This window comes from Leucoraja erinacea, chromosome 11 (assembly GCF_028641065.1).
Source record: "Leucoraja erinacea ecotype New England chromosome 11, Leri_hhj_1, whole genome shotgun sequence".
In the NCBI taxonomy this organism is placed as follows: domain Eukaryota; kingdom Metazoa; phylum Chordata; class Chondrichthyes; order Rajiformes; family Rajidae; genus Leucoraja; species Leucoraja erinaceus.
Window position 1 is genome coordinate 7938784 of NC_073387.1, and position 19670 is coordinate 7958453.

A 19670-nucleotide genomic window follows, 5' to 3' on the forward strand; every position below is an offset into this window, starting at 1 on the left:
CCACAGTTTAAGAATAAGGAGTAAGCCATTTAGAACGGAGATGAGGAAACACTTTTTCTCACAGAGAGTGGTGAGTCTGTAGAATTCTCTGCCTCAGAGGGCGGTGGAGGTGGGTTCTTTGGATGCTTTAAAGAGAGAGCTAGATAGGGCTCTTAAAAATAGCGGAGCCAGGGGATATGGGGAGAAGGCAGGAACGGGGTACTGATTGGGGATGATCAGCCATCATCACATTGAATGGCGGTGCTGGCTCGAAAGGGCCAAATGGCCTACTCCTGCAGCTATTGTCTATTGTCTAAACTGAAGATGTCGGAGAAAGCCCACGTGATCACAGGGAGAACGGACAAACTCCGTACAGACAGCACCCGGGTCTTTGGCGTTGCAAGCGCTGTGAGGCAGCAACTCTACTGCTGCGCCACTGTGGCCGCCCTAAATTGTTATTGTGATTTTCAGCTCTCTCCTAGAGTATTACTTTTGACTAAAGACCATTCATTGATTCCACTTTCCCTGCTATGTCCTTGCACACTTCCTCAAATGGCCATTTCTCAGCAATAACAACTCCGACTCCTGTCCAGCCACCTGCACCCTACCTGCACAACAAAACAGGAGTATCGTGACTTACTCCGCAGTACAGGTTAAATAACAAGTGTAACACTTTAATGTATAAAAATGCAGCAAACGGGAAAGCAATTCTGTGGATGGAGGCTTGAAGCACAATGAAGGGGTTTTTTTTTGCTTTAGTCACCTGCTCTAAATGTCATTGGTATTAACTGACGAAATTTAGCTCTCAGACTACAAATGGAAAGAAATTTCATGTGAAGAACGACAAGCATTCACCACTATATCACTCATTTAAAGCACACAAGCAAAAGCAAATTTACATCTGGGACTAATAACATAGAAGAAAATCACAGAATTGTGTTAGTACGAAAGCAAAGATAAGCATTGTTAAGAAGGTGCATGAAAAAGATTTAACGACCTCCAAAATAAAAAAAATAGCAAAAGCTTTTACACAGCCATTAGGACACAAAAAAAAATCAAGGAAGGCAAAGGGCTCACTAAAGCATTAATGGTGCCACGTTGCACATGAGAACAAGGAGCTTGATTGATATGCACTTTAAAGTGTTTTTGACAAAGGCAGGTGGAAGTAGAACTATAGGATACTTGAGTGGGATGTGAAGAGCTTTTACTGGAAGCCAATATCTAGAAGATGCTGCACTGAAAATGTATACAGACAGTACTGGATGGTTTTCAACTCAGAAGAATGAGGAAGGGAAGGGAGGAAACAAAGGAGATGTTAACCTAATTGTTTTAAATGACTGCTGTTGACGGCAGCAAATGTAAGAATCTCTGTCCAATTTCAAATCAATAGGGCTGAAGATCTGGCCAGGCTTCTAATGCAGAGCGGGTAATATAGACACCACTTCCATGTTCTGATGCAAATTTGATGATCAGTTAAGAGGTTCATAGGTAGACAAAAATGCTGAAGAAACGACATACTTCTATGTAGAGAAGGAATAGGTGACGTTTCGGGTCAAGATCCTTCTGCAGACTGATGTCAGGCCGGGGGCGGGGGGGGGGGGGGGGGGGGGGGGGGGGGGGGGAGGGGGAGGAAAGAAAGGAAGATGCAGAGAGAGTAGGCTTGTGGGAGAGCATAACCGAGGATCCTAACTGATAAAGTTCACGAGCGAGACACAAACTGCTAGAGTAACTTAGCAGGACAGGCAGCATCTCTGGAGAGAAGGAATGGGTGACGTTTTGGGTCAGACCCTTCTTCAGACTGGACAGGAGCTAATGTGTGAGAACCATGGGAGGATTGAGAGCCCAGGAGATCCCACAAAGTGCAGCTCCAGCTTGACTAATTGGCATGGACTTCTTGGGAGTAGCAGACTAAAGGAATGTGTGAGATACAGTGTGCATTGTTTTAGATGTTTTTTAATAAATAGCGGGAAATAAACAAAAACCTCTGACACCTAATCAAAAATCTATCTATCTCTGCCTTAAAAATATCCACTGACTTGGCCTCCACAGCTTTCCCCGGCAAAGAATTCCACGGATTCACCACCAAAGATCAGTGCATGATCCCATAACCTACAATAAAATGGGAGCACATGTTATGAAAATTAGGTGGATCAATTACTGGGACGGAAACTGTTATTTCCATTTTCAGACCTTCCATTGTCTTGCCCTCCCTACCTCTGAAGGTATCTCCAACCGCATCGCCTTTATAAACATTCAATTTTGGTCTCATGTCTTTTCCATATTTCCATTCACCATTGCTGGCCTGCACACAGTCCTCTCCAGAAACCTCTCTGTCTCTCCTTCAACAAAAGATGCCAAAAACTAATCTCCTTGTCAAAGTATTTTTGGTCCTGATAATTTATGATATGGGTCATCGTTAAATTTAGTCTGATTACATAACTTGTAAATCCTTTGGGACATTTAATTAGTGATGATATATTTAACACAAGTTGTTGTTGGTGTTGTTGCTGCACATAGAGGCTGGTGCTGAGTAGATGTGGAGATGTAGGCTCAGGTGGTAATGGCTGAATTTCACCTATAACTGGGATGCGGGTGGCTGCATGCCTGGTCTCTCTGGTGGTTTCAACTTATAACAACAATTTGAACACAAGCATGAGGGAAAAGGCGTCAGGTCCATATATCCCCAAAATCCATAGATCCAGTCTGCAGGGAGAAGCCTGTAAGAAGACCAGAACTGCGTGTGATACTCTAAATGCAGCCTCACCAAAGTTCTATACAGCTGCACCATGAATTCCTGACTCTTATATTCAATGCTCCTCGCAATGAAGGCAAGCCAACCATAAGCCTACTTTCCTACCCTATCTACTTGTGCTTCCACCTTCAGTGGGCTATGAACTTGGACTCCAAGGTCCCTCTGCACATCAATGCGGTTAATGGTCATACACCCTTACATTCAACCTCTCAAAGTGCAACGTCTTACACTTGCTTGGGTTCAACTCCTTCTGCCATTTCTCTGGCCATTTTTGCCGCTGATCTATATCATGCTGTATGTTCGGCCAGCATTCCTCACTGTCTGCAACTCCTCCAATGTTGGTGTTGTCAGTAAACTTATTCACCAATCCATCTACATTTATCTTGTAATCATATATATATATATATATATATATATTACAAACAGCAGGAGTCCAGCTCAGATCCCTAAGGAACTCCACTAGTCACTGACGTCCTGCCAGAATATCTACTTTACTCCACAACCCTCTGTCTTCTATGAATAAAGCTTGTTTTGAATCCATATGATAAAGTTATTATGAATGTCATACATCTTAAGAAGATCACGGTATTGCAGCAGTAGAGCTGCTGCCTTACAGCGCTTGCAGCACCAGAGACCCATGTTTGATCCCGACTACAGGTGCTGTCTGTACGGAGTTTGTACATTCTCCCCGTGACCGCGTGGGTTTTCTCCATGATCTTCAGTTTTCTCCCACACTCCAAAGACATACAGGAATGTAGGTTAATTGGCTTGGTATGAATGTAAATTGTCCCTAGTGTGTGTAGTGCTGATGTGTGGGGATCGCTGGTCGGAGCAGACTCGGTGGGCTGAAGGGCCTGTTCCCGCACTGTATCTCTAAACTAAACTAAAAAAATCATATGGTCACATTGTGTTTTTTTGATTTTTTGATTTTGTGTCTTTGGAGCGATTTCTATCTTTAATTTGTGTATTGATGATGTCCTTATTATTTATTATTCTCCGACTATATGTTTTTTTTCTCTTCAGTTAATCTTTGTAAGGTGACCTTGAGATTTGAAAGGCGCCCGAAAATAAAATGTATTATTATTATTATAAGTGATGGGAACAGAATTAGGCCATTCAGCCAATCAAGTCTACTCCACCATTCAATCATGGCTGATCTATCTCTCCCTCTTAACCCCATTCTCCTGCCTTCTCCCCATAACTCCTGACATCCGTACTAATCAATAATTTATATATCTCTGCCTTAAAAATACCCATTGACTTGGCATCCACAGCCTTCTGTGGCAAAGAATTCCACAGATTTACCACCCTCTGACTGAAGACATTCTTCTTCATCTCCTTCCTAAAAGAAAGTCCTTTAATTCTGAGGCTGTGACCTCTAGTCCTGCCACCAACATCATAGCCCTTGGGTCCTTGGTGATGCCACAGCTTAATTTGTTTGGTCTATATGAGTAAGTTATTTTTCATCTTTTCTACCAACTTTGGAGACCATTTAGCCCATCAAGTGTCTCCTGGCTCTTGGAACAATCACGTTGATCCCATTCCCTCACTTATTTCCCTGTAACACCCTCGCTCGCATGTTCATTAATTCCCACAAATCCCAACTCTCCTGCCATCCATCAACACGTTTAGGATCATATACAGTGGCCAATTAATCTACAACTGGCACATCACTGGATGGTGGGAGCAAACCTGACCACCTGAGGGTTGTAAAACTTTATGAAGGCTCACTGTTAATTAAGAAACGGCCAATAAATTATGCCTGACCCATGCTGGACACTTCTCTGAAACAAGTTTAAATAAAAAAGTAGAATCAATAAAACAAGCAAAGCCCAGATGGGAAAACTAATTGGTGTATAGGGAAAAAAAATCTATTTTTTATAATTACACTGTAATTATCACACTATACACCCTGTAATTTCTGGCATTGTCTTTATGCAAATTATGGGATCTTGTCAAGTGTTGTTCAACGGTTATGATACAGTGGATGCTGATTTTGTGTGATATTGTAAAACTAGTGTTGGCAGACCATCTCGAAGGCTCCTAATTTTTTAATTTGATGATAACTTAGGGATGCGATACGGGTTGCAGAAACTTGCAATTGCCTGTAACCCATTTCAATCAATGTTATATAACGTTCTTCATCAACAGATGGGGTCTACTTATAGAAGGTTTAATAGTACATTGCAGTCATCTGTTACCATTGCAAATGTGAGAGCAAAGAAGAACGATTATTCTACTTAAGCTTTCTCATTTGATGACACATTTGGGCTTCTCGCAGTAACTGTTGTGTACCCCCCACAAATGCAAATCTGACATTTCCAAGTGTTCAAACATCTCTTGGGATTGCCCAGTGGGTGAACAGAAAGGGATGCGGAGGGTCACACACATCAAGACACACTGCAAAAACACATGATACAGATGATATATTGGTTCATATGTGAATTATGCAATCCAATGGTATTCATTGTGAATGGCTTATATATGGACTTTAAACAAAACATACCCATTTCTGGTTAATATTTTTGGCAATTTATGTCTGTGTGCGTGGATAGGCAGCACAATGGTACATCGGATAAAGCTGCTACCTCGCAGCACCAGAGACCGGGATTTGGTCCTGACTCTAAGTGCTTTCCGAGTGGAGTTTGCATGTTCTCCCTGTGACTGCCTGGATTTTCCCTTCGGGTGGCCTGGTTTCCTCCCCCAAAATGTGCATGTTTGTAAGTTAATTGGCATCTATAAATTGCCCCTGGTGTGTAAAGAGTGGATGAGAAAGTGAGATACCATTGAACTAAAGTGACGGAGTGATTCATAGTCTGCATGGACTGCGTGGGCTGAGGAACCTGTTTCCATGCTTCATCTCCAAACTAAGCTGAACAAACCTAAAGTGTTCTTCTTGTCACAAAGAAGACACCAGGATGGGTGTAGAAAAGTCTTACAAAGAAGACACCAGAAGTGCTTATTACTCTAAAGAAAGACTAACCAGGCTAGTGTTTCTTTCTCGAGACATTAGAAGGCTTGGAAACACTAGTAAAAGTACTTTTTTATTATGCTTTCAAACATTAGAAGCACAGTTGAAGGGGAATTGGATTAAGGGCCATAATTATAAAAGAGTATAATATTATCAAAAGCATTACAAAGGAAGTAGTTACAGGAATGATGAGGATTTGCAGAGGGTACACATGGAGCTCACATTTAAGGACTCATTGGGAATAGGTACTCAAGGAATAAATCATCAAGGAAAGAAGGTCAGAGAATGCCTCAATAACCAGTTTCAATGCTCTATCCTCTGCATACTGGATCTCAACCTGACATGGCTAATTTAAAACCAGGCAATTGAAAAGTTAAAAAAACTGGAAATCTGAAATAACAATGAGTCAGATGGCATTTGCGGTAAGCGAATCAACACCAGCATTTCAGGTCAAAGATCTTTCATCAATTTCTGAGAGGTGGACCTGTGGTGCAGCAGTGGTGCATGCAGCTGTATCGCAGCTTATACAACTATAATTTAATCCCCAGCACCGGTCCTATCCTTGCAATGTTGGCACATTCTCCTGAGACTATGGAATGGAATGGAATGGAATGCTTTCTTGTCACCTGTGACAAGGCACAGTGAAATTCTTTGCTTGCATACCCAATGTATACAAATTGGTGGGTTAGGTGGACTTGGACTAGGGGCGTTTCCTCCTGATGTTCGGCTTTTGTGCTGGGTTGAGGTTTGGGGTTGATAGGTTAATTAGCCAGTGTAAATTGCCTCAAGTGTCATTGTTGTCTGTGGGAACAAAGGGGGAGTTGATGTGATTGTGGGAGAGTTGGAAAATTGGGAAATAAGTGGGGAGTGGCATTTTGCTGAGGCTTGCATATGTTCCATGGGCCTGATGGCATCTCTCCATGTCATGGAAAAACATGGGAGCAACCCGAAATGTTAACTGCTACTTTCACCACAGATGCTACCTAACATGTTTAGTATTTCCACCATATTTTATAGCAATTTGGATAAATTATTGGTTCAATTATACCAACTTAATTAGGTTTATTTATCCTTCATTGTCATTGCTTAACATTTAAAGATGCATGGGCATCTAATCCCATTTGTCCTGCCTATGTATTTGAAAGCCTTTGTCCTAGGTGGACATCATATTTTACCCGAGTCACACTGGAACGCAAAGTGACACCAAAGTTATATGGTATCTTGGTTATACCCTATCTGGACTACTATGTTTATTTCTGAGCATCTCATATTAATATGACATCCAGAATAGGCATTGTGTTGAATCACCGATACGCGAATGGGATTGGTGTGTTACATTATGTTGACTGATCTATAAAGGGATTGTATCACTTGGGCAAAAAGTGTTAAAGGTGATTAAAGCAATAGGTGAAAATAAAAGGGCGCGTTGTAGAGGAACTATTTCCTCTAGTGGGGAAATAAGGATTTGAACGATGTTAAATTTAAAGATTAACCAATGAGGCAAATCATAAGGAATCACTCTCTTACACAAAGGGTCATAAAACTGGAGAACTTTTACCCCAAAGGATTGTAATGTGAAGTTAATTGGCATTTATAAGAGCTTTAGTGGTGGATTTTTACTCCCCCCCCATTGTTACAAAGGATGTGGAGATATGGTTTTTAATTGAGGTTGAGCCTAAGAGGCACAGTGTCTGGTTGATTAGGGAAATACGTTGAAGAACTGTTTTACTTTTCCTGCTCTCACAGTGTGCTCAATTCAGTCATCTCGCTGCACATATCCACCTGGTAAACCATCAGACCTCAGCAGACTAGGACACATTGGTTTGTGACTGAACACCACCAAACCTCAAAATGTTAAAAAATTGGGAAGTAAATGGGAGAGGGGGAGGGGGGGGGGGGGGGGGGGGGAGACAAATGTTACAAGGAACGGAAAATGTAATAAAAGCCATCGTACCCTTCATTAAGTGCTTTTGTTTTCTCCATGTCCTGAATTACATTCAGAAGGACTTTGATCTGGTGTTCATTTGACTGTAGGGTATCCTCAATGAACTGCATCCTGCCTTGTAGATCAAATAAGTCCCCTTGTGTCAGATGGATTTGATTAATTTCCTTAATCCTTTTGCTGGTTTCAGCTTTTATTTCCATGTTACAGGAGGTTGTGTGATTAGGAACGTTGTCTGAAGCAGGATCAGTGCCCGAGATGCCTGCCTTGTCCTCATTTAGTGTGCATGACGTGGATTTTGGAACATCTCTGCCCGCTTGTTCACTCTTGCCGACACAGTCGGGAGGACAGTCTGAACACTCTGGCCAAACCTTATCCTTGCACTGGCCGTCCCCTCCAGGCTCGGCTGCAATAGACGGCTGTGCCGACACTGATTCCAGTTTGTGCAGACCAGAGCAATTTGGATGTGAACCATTCCCACTCGGTGTACTTTCAGTCAAGGAGTCACCAGCGTTGGAATGAGGAAATCCAGGATCCGATGGATGGTCCAAAACCATTAATTTCCCAGAGTTGTGTGCTTCAGCAGAGATATCTGGGCAGTGGCATGAAGCTGACCCCTCGCACTGTGTCTCTGGTAGTTTGGGCTCTGGTGATTTTGATGAGGGCTTCCTGCTGACCATGCTACAGGTGCTCGGCTCAGAAGATTCCCTCACAGCTCCTTTCACCTGGGTTAAGCTGGGCTCAGTCCTTTCAACCTGTGTCGCGGCATTGGTCACATCCAAGGCCAGGCCTTTGCCAGTGGCGGTGGCCCCTGCATCTTTAACTGACTCCATTAACATGGAGCCCTTGGCTGATTTGCTGCTGTTCCTCAATTTGCCTTTGAACCTTGGAAGGTGCTTTCTCAGACTTGGCGAGGTCTGAATAGCGATGCTTTTGAGAACCCCTTGTCTCTTGGGTATGACCAGCGAGCAGCTGGCCAGTCCCTGTGGCCTGGGACGTTGTGCTTTGCCTTTTGGTGCAGGCTTTCCTTCAGTCTTCTCCCTCATGTTGGACGCCTGTTCCTCCTTGAAGTGCACTTGCTGAACTTTGCCCTTGCTCTCTTGCACTTGGTTGGTGGGGTCACCTGAAGTTTGGCCTTGTTTGAGCTCAAGGGAGCGAACCTTTGAGTCCTGGAGTGGAGCACTATGACACCTTGAAGCTTGCAAGCAATTGCTTTCTTTACGACCCATCACCGTACTCGATGACAAGGGGCAGAATCGTGGCTGTGAGTTGCAGGTAAAAATAACTCCCTGGCCAAAACAACTAAAGTCAGTGTGTCTCAGACTGAACCACAACGAAAGATCAATGGTTTAGGTCGAAATTGTTCCTAATGCTTAGTAAACTGAAGGATGTGTAACAGCTGACAGATAGGTAGGCGGACGAGGAAAAAAACATTCTGTCAAAAGTTGAAGTGCGAATCAGAAAAGAGAAGTAAAGACCTTGACATCTCTGGGTTTAATTGAAACTGTAACAACTGTGCTTTGTGGCTTTGCAATCCATCCTGGCCCCCATTGTAAAATGATACAAAAGCTATTTTCGGGACTGCCACATGAACACTGAACAAAACTGTAACAAAGAAAGCAATTCTGCGCAGTCGATCTCAGAGAGCGAGAGTTTCTCAAGTTTCTGGGAAGGCTTGGGTTCTGCAAATTGGGAAGCCACAACAGTTCCTGTGACAAGTTCCTTGGGTGGGTTCCCTTACTCGTGGCGATAGGTTCCAGTGGGTCCCACCGAGAACAGTCTCCATTCCGCCAAGTCTTTTCCTCCTCAGCCGGAGAAACCCAATCAGCTCCGAGTCAGGGGGGTGGGGGGAGAGAAAGATCAGTGCCGCGAAATTAAATCAGAGCGAGGTCTATTGGAATAGATTCCATTGCTTTCTGGTGCATGCCAGGTGCAGACTGCTGAGGCAATCTTCAGTAACTCTCAAATTTGGAGGTAGGCCCCTAAAAACCAGAGCTGGAGACTTGAGAACACTGTGGACAATTGGTTGTGGAAAATCACAGTTGTTTCTAGAAATGGAATACAAAAGGTAAAGCATTTAATGTCTTGCTCGGGGTGAACATTTCAATTTAAGAAAAAGGATAATGTGATTTCCAATTCTAAATCACCTTCTAAGTTGGTTCCCTTTCATTTCCTTCAAAGCCATATCTCAATCACCAAAGGCTCAGTTGCTGAAGGATTTTGTATTTTTGTCCTACAAATTTCTAACTTCCATTTACAGTGTTTGGTATAAGGTTCAGGTTTATGTTTATTACCACATGTACCGAGGTACAGTGAAAAGCTTTGTTTTGCATGGTATCCAAATAGATCAGATATGCTCAGCGGGACAGGCAGCATCTCTGGAGAGAAAGACTGGTTGACATTTCGGGTCAAGACCCTTCTTCAGAACTTCACCCATTCCTTCTCTCCAGAGATGCTGCCATTCCCGCTGAGATGCTCCAGCATTTTGTGTCTATCTTCAGTTTGAACCAGCATCTGCAGTTCCTTCCTACACAGATCAGACATGCTATCCGATGTACCAATTATTCAGTATTAGCCAGAAAACTACAGTTAGGACAAGATTTGTGAATAAATAGTCGGGATTTGTTTCCAGCAACCGCTGCGGGAGTTGTTGGAGGTCCATGTCGCGTCAGCAAGGATGGGAATAACTCTACAGCGATGGCTCTCAAAGTCCACCAGGTGCTCAGTAGTCTGGCAGGGACAGTCAATGAAGAGTGACGCGCAATTTTGCAAGAGGACGCACAGCGAGTCGAGCAGCATCTGTGCGGTGGGGAGAGGGATGGAATGGTCGATGTTTTGAATCAAAACCCTGTATCAGGTGATAGCCTTAGAATGAAATGACATTCCTTTAGGAAGGAGATGAGGAGGAATCTCTTTAGTCAGAGGGTGGCGAATCTGTGGAATTCTTTGCCACAGAAGGCTGTGGAGGCCAAATCAATGGATATTTTTTAGGCAGAGATAGATAGATTCTTTATTAGTACAAGTGTCAGAGGTTGTGGGGAGATGGCAGGAGAATGGGGAAAGGAGAGAGAGATAGATCGCTCATGTTTGAATGGCGGAGATTTGATGGGCCGAATGGCCTAATTCTGCCTATCACATATGAACTTATGACCTTATGATCAGGGCTGGAGAACGCTGATACAAGGTATCGACCACAACGTTGACCACTCCTTGGTCACTGATACTGTCTATACAAGTGAGTTTCTCCAGCAGATTGTGTGTTGCTCTGGATTCTATCTGCAGTCTTTGTGTCACCAGTTAATGAGGAGTGATGAGTTGGGGCCAGTACTGAGGGGTAGAATGGTACAGGCATGACTATATTTGAACAATAGGAGTCTAAGGGAAAGAGAATTGAAAACAAGAGTGTAGAGCATTTAAAAATATTTTTTTAAGCTGAACGGCAAAGAGTTAAAATTGAATCCTTGCCCACAATCCACTGTTTTGTATTTTGACTTTAAGTAGGAATATGAAGAGAAAACTTGGAAAATGTAGAACATTTAACAATTTCAGAATGTCCCAGAGGGTTCGCATGCCAAGTACTTAACTGAACTATTTTTCTCGTTATAGTAATGCAGGATAATGCAGTAAAATTATTGACTCAAGTACATTCACTGGAGGTTCAGTTGTAGAAGTGTTGCTGACATTCCGAGTTTATTTGCAGGATTGGAGCAATCGGAAAATCCACTTTCAAGGACAAAGGCCATTAAATTAAACATTTCTAGTTCCATTCCATGGAATACTTCATTTGATAACTAAAACTATGCCGTTGGACTCTTGAGGTGGTTAAAGACAGTTAACCTTGACGTGAAATCTTTAGCAGGTCCACCAAGGTTAAGTGATAGCTGACACCAATGCTTGGCCCAAACATGCCTTTGTTAGTGCAGTGCTGGTTGGGTGGGTCTTGTACACCATTACTAGATGTATAACCAAGTACCAACAACAGACTTGTGACTCTGTTCACAGTTATAACTGCGTAGAAAACATTGAACAGGTCTAGTTAAAGGCAAGGGGATGCATTAGCATATTTTATGCCAATAGATCCTCATGAAATGATAAACCTCCTTAAAGGCTAGTGTTACTTTTTGCCTAATTCAGACAGCATAAGGAAAAGCTGTTAGAAAACCAATCAGCTTACCATTTTATAGCGAAGGTTGTTACTGCATTTATCCAGTGCATCTACCACCCTTTTGAAAATTACTTATAATATAAAGGATGTTTCATATGTGGTTAAATATTTTTTGTTGCTGTTTTTGTTCAATATAAGCATGGATTGGAAATTAGATTGCCTAAGCAAATCCTCATCTGATCTGAGTATGCTCTTAAATACTACAGCTGGACTTAATAACCAGGGTTAAGCGGAGAAATGCTTCTGCTCACTGTTCACTGACCTCTGCTGGTATATGGGTGTCAGGATATAAACAGGATGGGACTGGACAATTGCCACTATTTATTGTCTAGACTTGGAATTAAGAAAGGCTAATGAAGAAAAAGACCTCGGGGGAAATTGTCCTGGATCACCCAGACTAATTTCACATGAGAATAATTAATGGCCACAGTTTTGATTCACCTCTACACATTCAGTTCCACTGAAGTTTCATATTCTCACACATACTTATTGCCAGTTGACTAAGTTACATTTCTAGCCCTGATCTCCCTGGTGCCTAACCCCAGCAAAGATGGACATCTCAGGGAGGGGTGAAGAATCGAAATAAGAAGGAAGCTTCGACTATGCTGAAACTGTTAGAGATATCAAGCTTTTGCCTGAAACCCATACAGAACTGTTGGCATCTTTGCAAGCTCTGCATGCTCGGAGCTAATAAAGGCTTCTTAAATTACCATTTTAAAGGGAAATAATCTACCATGTTCTCAATCTTTGCCAGCCATATATTAACTGGAAAGTAAACCTATCATTAGGATCTCTTAGAAATGGGTCAGCTCTCAAGGGGATTGTCAAATTAGTAGAGATGAGGGAGACCATTTGGCCCAACTAACCAGTCTACGCTGCATTTCTATTCCTATCTCTGTTACTCTTCAAGGCACCCAGTTGCCTCTGCAACGTTTCCAGTATATTGGGCAGTGGGCAGTGGGAGGAATGGTGCAAATTGAAGTGTTCCTCTCTCATTTAAAAAAAAAATAAAATCTGTCTCTGCTTCCTGTTACTCTTCATTTTGACTTAAATTTAAAGTGAAAAGACTTTAACAGAAATGTAATAGATAAATTCCCACCTGCAATACTTCAGTGAAGCCTGAGGGATTGAAATGAGGTATTAATGCATATTTACATGGCCACCACTGCACTTCCAATCATCTACAGACCTGTTTCAGAACATCTTCAGAGAACAAATACAGGGCCAATGTAAAAGTTGGGTATTGCATCAGTAGAAAAATATATCAATTGTTATTCACTTTTAACTATCCCTGCACTCTTCCTCCAAGTAGTTGCAAAGTGCCATTAGCAAGTTGTTCCGGGCAAGGATACTGACAAGGATTCCTGGTGGACAAAAATGCTGGAGAAACTCAGCGGGTGAGGCAGCATCTATGTAGTGAAGGAATTGGTGACGTTTCGGGTCGAGACCCTTCTTCAGACAAGGATTCCTGTCTCACTTCCCCTTGATTCAACACTACAGTCTCCCTCTCTGTTTCTCCCCCAACTCTCCTTGTCTCTCCCTGTGTTTCTCTTTCTCACTCCGTCTCTCTTTCAGCCCCTGTCTCTGGTTCTCCTTCTTTCTGTCACTGTATCTGTCTCTCTGTCTCTCCCTGCCATAGCAGTCCCTCTGGCTGGGTGTGGATCATGGGTGCGTGAGGTGCCTTGCGGCTGCCACGGATAGGGCGGAGAGGCTTAGGCCGGACAGGGGAGACGGGACTGAACAACCTTGAACGAGCCACTGTTTATATGATATATTAGATCAAGCACCAGAATAACTCAGCAGATACAGAGCAGGAAGCAGATGTGAAGATGAAGTGATTAAAATGCAGAGCCTCTCTGTCACCTCATAGATCATTAAAGCTGTAGGCTTAACACTGATTTAAGATGCTGATTTGACTCATACGTCGAGGTTAATGCACCTTGACAAGGCAGTTTAAAAGCATATCAGGAGTTGCCCCCTTTTACAAGCAACATGCTTTCTGATTACATTGCAAGTTCTGCAGGTTAATAATGTTACTGAAATGCTCCTCACCTGCTAATTTTCCACCGTTGTGCGATATCCATGACATGCTACGAGAGCGAACGCAGGAGTCCATTTTCAACTCTTCTCTCGAGGAGACCTCTGAAGTTAGCAACCTGACGAAAGCAGCACAGGCTTTAGTGAGACCAGCTCCACAGTCACCCCTTCACCACCCCCAGCCCTCATTTTATCACAGCAACGTGTAATTCGGTCAAATCGTGACTTCGTCCTGGTGAAGCATGAAGCAGAGGGAAAAAAAATCTCATCAGAGCTCCGTTCAATGGTACTGTACCATGCCACCAAGAAACAGCTTTAGAATATTTACAATCTGAGCTGCAGCGCTGGTAGCAAATAAAGCAGAGGCAAACTCACAGTGCTGTCGCTGTGTGTCTCTCTCTCTCTCTCTCTCTCTCTCTCTCTCTCTCTCTCTCTCTCCCCTCTCTCCCCCCTCTCTCTCTCTCTCTCTCTCTCTCTCTTTTCCCTACACATTCCACGTGAGGACTGTGCACCACATTCAGACCAGAGGGGTTCTGGGTCAGGAGTAGAGGTGGGATTTGGGTAACTAATTATCAGTGAGTCAGTCAGTTCAGCCTCGCCAAGTCTGTCTGAGATTCTAAATTGCTGGTGCTTTTGTAAATACTGTTCACTCCATCCAGTCTCAATCTGTTCCACAGTCTGCCTATCAGTGCAATCTGTTCATTCCTGTACACCATTAAAAGGGCAATGAAGCTGTACATTTGTTCCTGTTGATTCCATGATTACAGCAGGTCCCGTTTCCCTGCCATGCACTGGCTGCTATTTTCCCCAAAGCATCACAAGCATGATCTATCATTAAATATGCTGCAATGCAATACTTCATACTGTGGAGGGAGTCTCTGACTCGCTGGTCTCATTGCTGCCCCTTGAGTGACTCCAGACAGAGGGTGGGGGTTGGTGTCTAATATCCAACTGCTGGGATGATGTCCGGAGGGGATTGTGCATTCGCTCCTCACTTTGAAAGAGGCAGGTTGAGTTTCTGCAATACCTCAGACATTTCCCAAGAAGCAGAGATCAGAATACTGGCACCAAATGCTGCGGTAATATACTGTGGGTTCACATGTCAAGTGGGAGTGGGTGGACACCCCTAACTGTGATAGGTTCACTTGTATAGCCTAGACCACCTCGTAGAAGTGCTCCTTGAACTGTGTAGCTGAAGGCAATCTACACCAGTGAGTGTCTCCAACCTTGAGCTAAGACTTTTCCTACTATTCCTTATTTTTTATCCCTTTGAATTTGATGCTGAATGATGTGACTGAGATAGAGTTCTTTGGACCATCTTCTACTCAGCTTCTACTTCATGGGGGAAAGTTATTACTATTTGACTTTAGGGTCAAACACTCAGCAAGATTCTTCCACCCAACCATACCTTGGACAGTGCACCAGCAGGGGAAAGAGTGATCTCAGCACTGAGGCCAACTGTGTGTGATTCAACTCAGCTCACTCAGCGTTGAAGGTTCCAGGGACTGATATACTGCATGGTTCAATAATCCACAGAATAAATCTCTACGGATCAACTGTGATCTGTCCTGAGAATCTTTTCAGCTGAAATGAACTACTTGCAGTCCATTGAAACTGAGCTGAGTTACGATGTGAAATGTTAATCTCACACAGGCAGTCAATTGCACCCTGCTGCTGAGAGCTGCAGATTTAAAGATTTAGAGAATGGGTTTATTTTTTCTTATTCACTAACGAGTCATTATGGTTGGAGAGTAGTGAAAGATAGGATGGCATCAACGGGATCCAGTCTTTTCCTTCTCTCTCTCATCCTGCCCCCCACCCTCCCTCACTATCTCTCAGACGTGTAGGAAATCAACTGAGGAACTTAGAGGTGGCCAGTGGTCAGAGAACACCTGGTTTCAAATGCTGCAGTAACTCAGCAGGTCAGGCAGCATCTCTGGAGAAAAAGGAATAGATGACGTTCCTGACTCTCGGTCTGAAGAAGGGTCCCGCTCCGAAAAGTCACCTATCCCTTTTCTCCAGAGATGCTGCCTGACCCGCTGAGTTACTCCAGCAGTTTGTGTGCATCTTCGGTGTAAACCAACATCTGCAGTTCCTTCCTAGACATGAGGTTTAATATTGATTCCTGCATTGGAGTTACACAAACCCACTTTCTGTAATATGAGATCCATTCTCAATGCAAGTACATTGGCAATGGTGCTGATCTTCCATAAGACACCAGAATTGTTAGTGAAATGCATCTCACAACCATTGTAAGGATCATTCTCCTGGCTTCCATTTGAAATCAATCCAGCAGTAATTGATATTAAGTTGGTAATCTCAATTGTCTAGCTGGTGGAATGACTTAGGAGGGAAAGAGGAATGTTGCACAAGTCCATTAGATATTATTTCTCTGAGGGTTTATGATTTTGAATGCTTGTCAGACTAACATATGTGTTTACACAGATACATAGATATTTCCATGCAAGCACCACATGGAGGCACAAACTCTGATACACACCCACACAGCTACGCGCCCTACACATCCACCCACACAGGCACACACAGACCCTTAAACATTCACCAACACAGCCACCCCCACAGAGACTGAGACTCATGGATCGCAGTGATCCAGACCCACACGGTCACAAAAAGCTGGAGTAACACAGCAGGTCAGACTGCATCTGTGGAGAAAAGGAATAGGTGGCGTGACTCTCAGTCTGAAGAAGGGTCTCGACCCAAAACATCACCTATTCCTTCTCTCCACTGATGCTGTCTGACTCACTGAGTTACTCCAGCTTTTTGTGTCTATGTTCGGTTGAAACCAGCACCTGTAGTTCCTTCCTACCAACACAGTTACACGTGGAACCCCTCATACACATAGACATTTTCCACATGTGGAGGCAATTCTTCAGCCTTGTAAGGTTGTGCTATTCCAAACCTCTGCATTAAACGATTCTTTATCATTTTGCGAAAGCAGCCATTGTTTACTCAATTGTTTTAAAGACAGGTGCTGCTTTATCATAAACACTTCAATTAAGCTTAATGAACATCTGTTAATAAAAGGAGCTTTAGACCTGCCTGTGATTTATTGGTGTTGTGGTCCTGGCTGCCAGATTCATTCCATCTCACACCATTCACTCTTGTTTTCTTTTTTTTGCTAATTATTTTGTCTCTTTTTCTTCTGAGGAATACGATTCTCGCAGGGTTTGGATCTTACAGAATCATTATTTCCTCTTCTCTCATGCAACCCGTGTAAATGAATGTTGTCCATCTTCTCAAAGGCATCAGAGCCAAAGCTCAAAGGAACTGCAAACCAGGCTGACTGATGGAAATCAGAAGCAGCAGATCTCACACCCCTCCCCCCCCCCCCCCAGCCACTGCTTCCATCCCTCTGCATTTTTAAGATTATATATATTTCTCTCTTCCTTATGGACAGTACAGTAACGCAGCTGGTGGATCTGCTGCCTCACAGCACCAGAGACCCAGTTTCGATCCCGACCTCAGCTGATGTCTGTGTGAAGTTTGCTCACTCTTCCTGTGACCGCGAGGGTTTCTCTAGATGCTCCAGTTTCCTCTCACATCCCAAAGTCATGCTAGTTTGTAGGTTAATTGGGTAGGAACAAACTACAGATGCTGGTTTGCAACAACGACAGACCCAAAATGCTGGAGTAACACAGCGGGATAGGCAGCGTCTCTGGTGAGAAGGAATGGGTGACGTTTTGGGTCGAGACCCTTCTTCAGGTTAATTGGCCTCTGTAAATTTGCCTCTAATGTGTAGGCAGTGGGATTACATAGAACTAGTGTTGATGGGTGATCGAAGGTCAGCATGTACTTAGTTGGCTGAAGGGACTATATCTATGCCGTATCTTTAAACTAAAACTTGTTAAGTAGCATTCTAATGAAAAACAGGCAGTTCAGCACAGAATAAGCGTGAGATCAGGGTCCACTGCACATCATGTGATGCTTGAATTCACACAACCATTAGGGAAAGTAGAGGTAGGGAGGACGTTAGCACATAGTGGTTCATCTAAACTAAGAACATGAATTGAAAGAGTGGGGCTCTTAATTATAATGTTCAACTGATATGCACCACACTCCCATGTTGATATAAAAGGAGCAACTGAAAAAAACAAGCATGGAGGATATCTCTCAGGCCCTTCAGCCCACAATGTCTGTGCCTTACATAATGCTGCCTGCATACTAATCCATATCCCTCCATTCCCAGACTATCCATGTGCCTATTCAAAAGCCTCTTAAATACCACTATTGTATCTTTAACCGACACTAATTCGACAATGAACTGATCGGAAAATCCCTTTACTGTGTGTGGGGTTTGACTGTGTTCTGATGGGCTGTTATGATTGCCAATGCTCAAGGTAAGATATCACACTAAGTAGTGTGATATCTTACTAACTTTGAGTCGTTTGCCAGCGGAGATCTTAAAGATGCCGTACAAAAAGGGCGTCACGCTTACTTCTTTTAAATTCACACAAAATAAGTTCTAATATGCATTTTGGCTAATTGTGTTGCTTTCTGTCAGCCAGTCTGCAGTGGGGTTGCTAATGAACCGCATAGACAGATTTATAATAACATACTTAAAAAGTGTTCAATTAATAATTCAGCTAGAAGTGTCATCATTAATTATAGTGAGGAACCCACAAATCAAAAATGCAGGAAAGGAAAATGTGGATTCTTTAATTATTAAAGGCTGCCAATAATTTAATTCTGTTGTTGACCCATGGCTGAGTTGGTAGCACTCTTGCCTCTGATGATGGAATTCATGTGTTGAGGCCACATAATGTGGCACAGAATGTGGGCTGACAGCTCAGTGTTGAGCAAGTGCTAAATATGTTGGATGAGTTGATTCAATCGAGCTTGCACATCTTTGTGGTATCTATCACCGTACAAGCTGCTGCTAGATTCGTCTACCTAAACCAGTCACTGACTTTCACAGTATGTCAAGTTCGCCACAGTAAAACACCTAAGCAGTCAACAGAAGTCTGAAGAAGGGTCTCGACGCAAAACTTTGCCCATTCCTTCTACCAAGAGACGCTGCCCATCCCGCTGTTACTACTCCAACATTTTGTGTCTATCTTCTATCTTTTCACCCCAGCCTTTCCCTCACCTGTCCTCTCTCATCGAGTAGCATACACAAAAGCTTGAAAGCGCATACCATCTGATTCAAGAACCTCTTCTTCCCTGCTGTTATCAGACTACTGAGCGTTTTTTTCCGTAACCTAGGATGTGGTCTCGAACTTCTAGCCTACCTCATTGCGGCCCTTGCAATTTTTTTAAATCTGTATTTTCTCCGTGACTGTAAACCCTGTAAATTGAGCATTCAGGCATTTCCCCCACTTGCTCTCCCTTGTGCATGGCTTGATTGCACTAATGCAGAGTATGATATGGTTTGACTGGATAGGACAAAAACAAACAAAGCTTTTCACTGTATCTCAGTACACATGACAAAAATAGCGAATATAACACAATACTGTGGATGTGCCAGAATGCCACAGGATCTCAATCTTAAATGTATTTTACCAGAGCTATTAATTAGAAATGTTTTGTGTGTACAGCATGAGGTCGTCTCCATCCCCAACTATAATGTGGATGGAACTTAACATTTTTCTATCAAGGCTTGTAGCCACACTTGCTCTCAAGACTGTGATGTTCTTTTAGCAAGAGACAAGCACGACTCATTGCATATCAGAGTGCTTGACAGGTACATACTGTGTGACAACTGATCTAACAAACTGCAGGTACATTACAACTCAACTATGCAATAATTTGTTTTCCTCAAAGCTGTGGTTAGCTGATGTAATGAATTTTTATTTAAAGGAGCGAG

At 43.1% G+C, this 19670-nt stretch overlaps 2 protein-coding genes across 2 annotated transcripts in view; one reads left to right on the forward strand and one right to left on the reverse strand.

The window, feature by feature from the left end:
- Positions 1 to 13336, reverse strand: part of LOC129701437 (protein INSYN2B-like) — a 91710-nt gene extending 78374 nt beyond the window's left edge. Inside the window, exon 1 of the mRNA XM_055642617.1 lies at positions 7657 to 13336. Coding sequence (XP_055498592.1) covers positions 7657 to 8873 — 1217 coding nt within the window. The 5' untranslated portion in view covers positions 8874 to 13336. The remainder of the gene's footprint in view (positions 1 to 7656) is intronic.
- The window catches only part of LOC129701436 (dedicator of cytokinesis protein 2-like), a 671641-nt gene that overhangs the window by 373976 nt on the left and 277995 nt on the right, over positions 1 to 19670 (forward strand). The window lies entirely within an intron of this gene.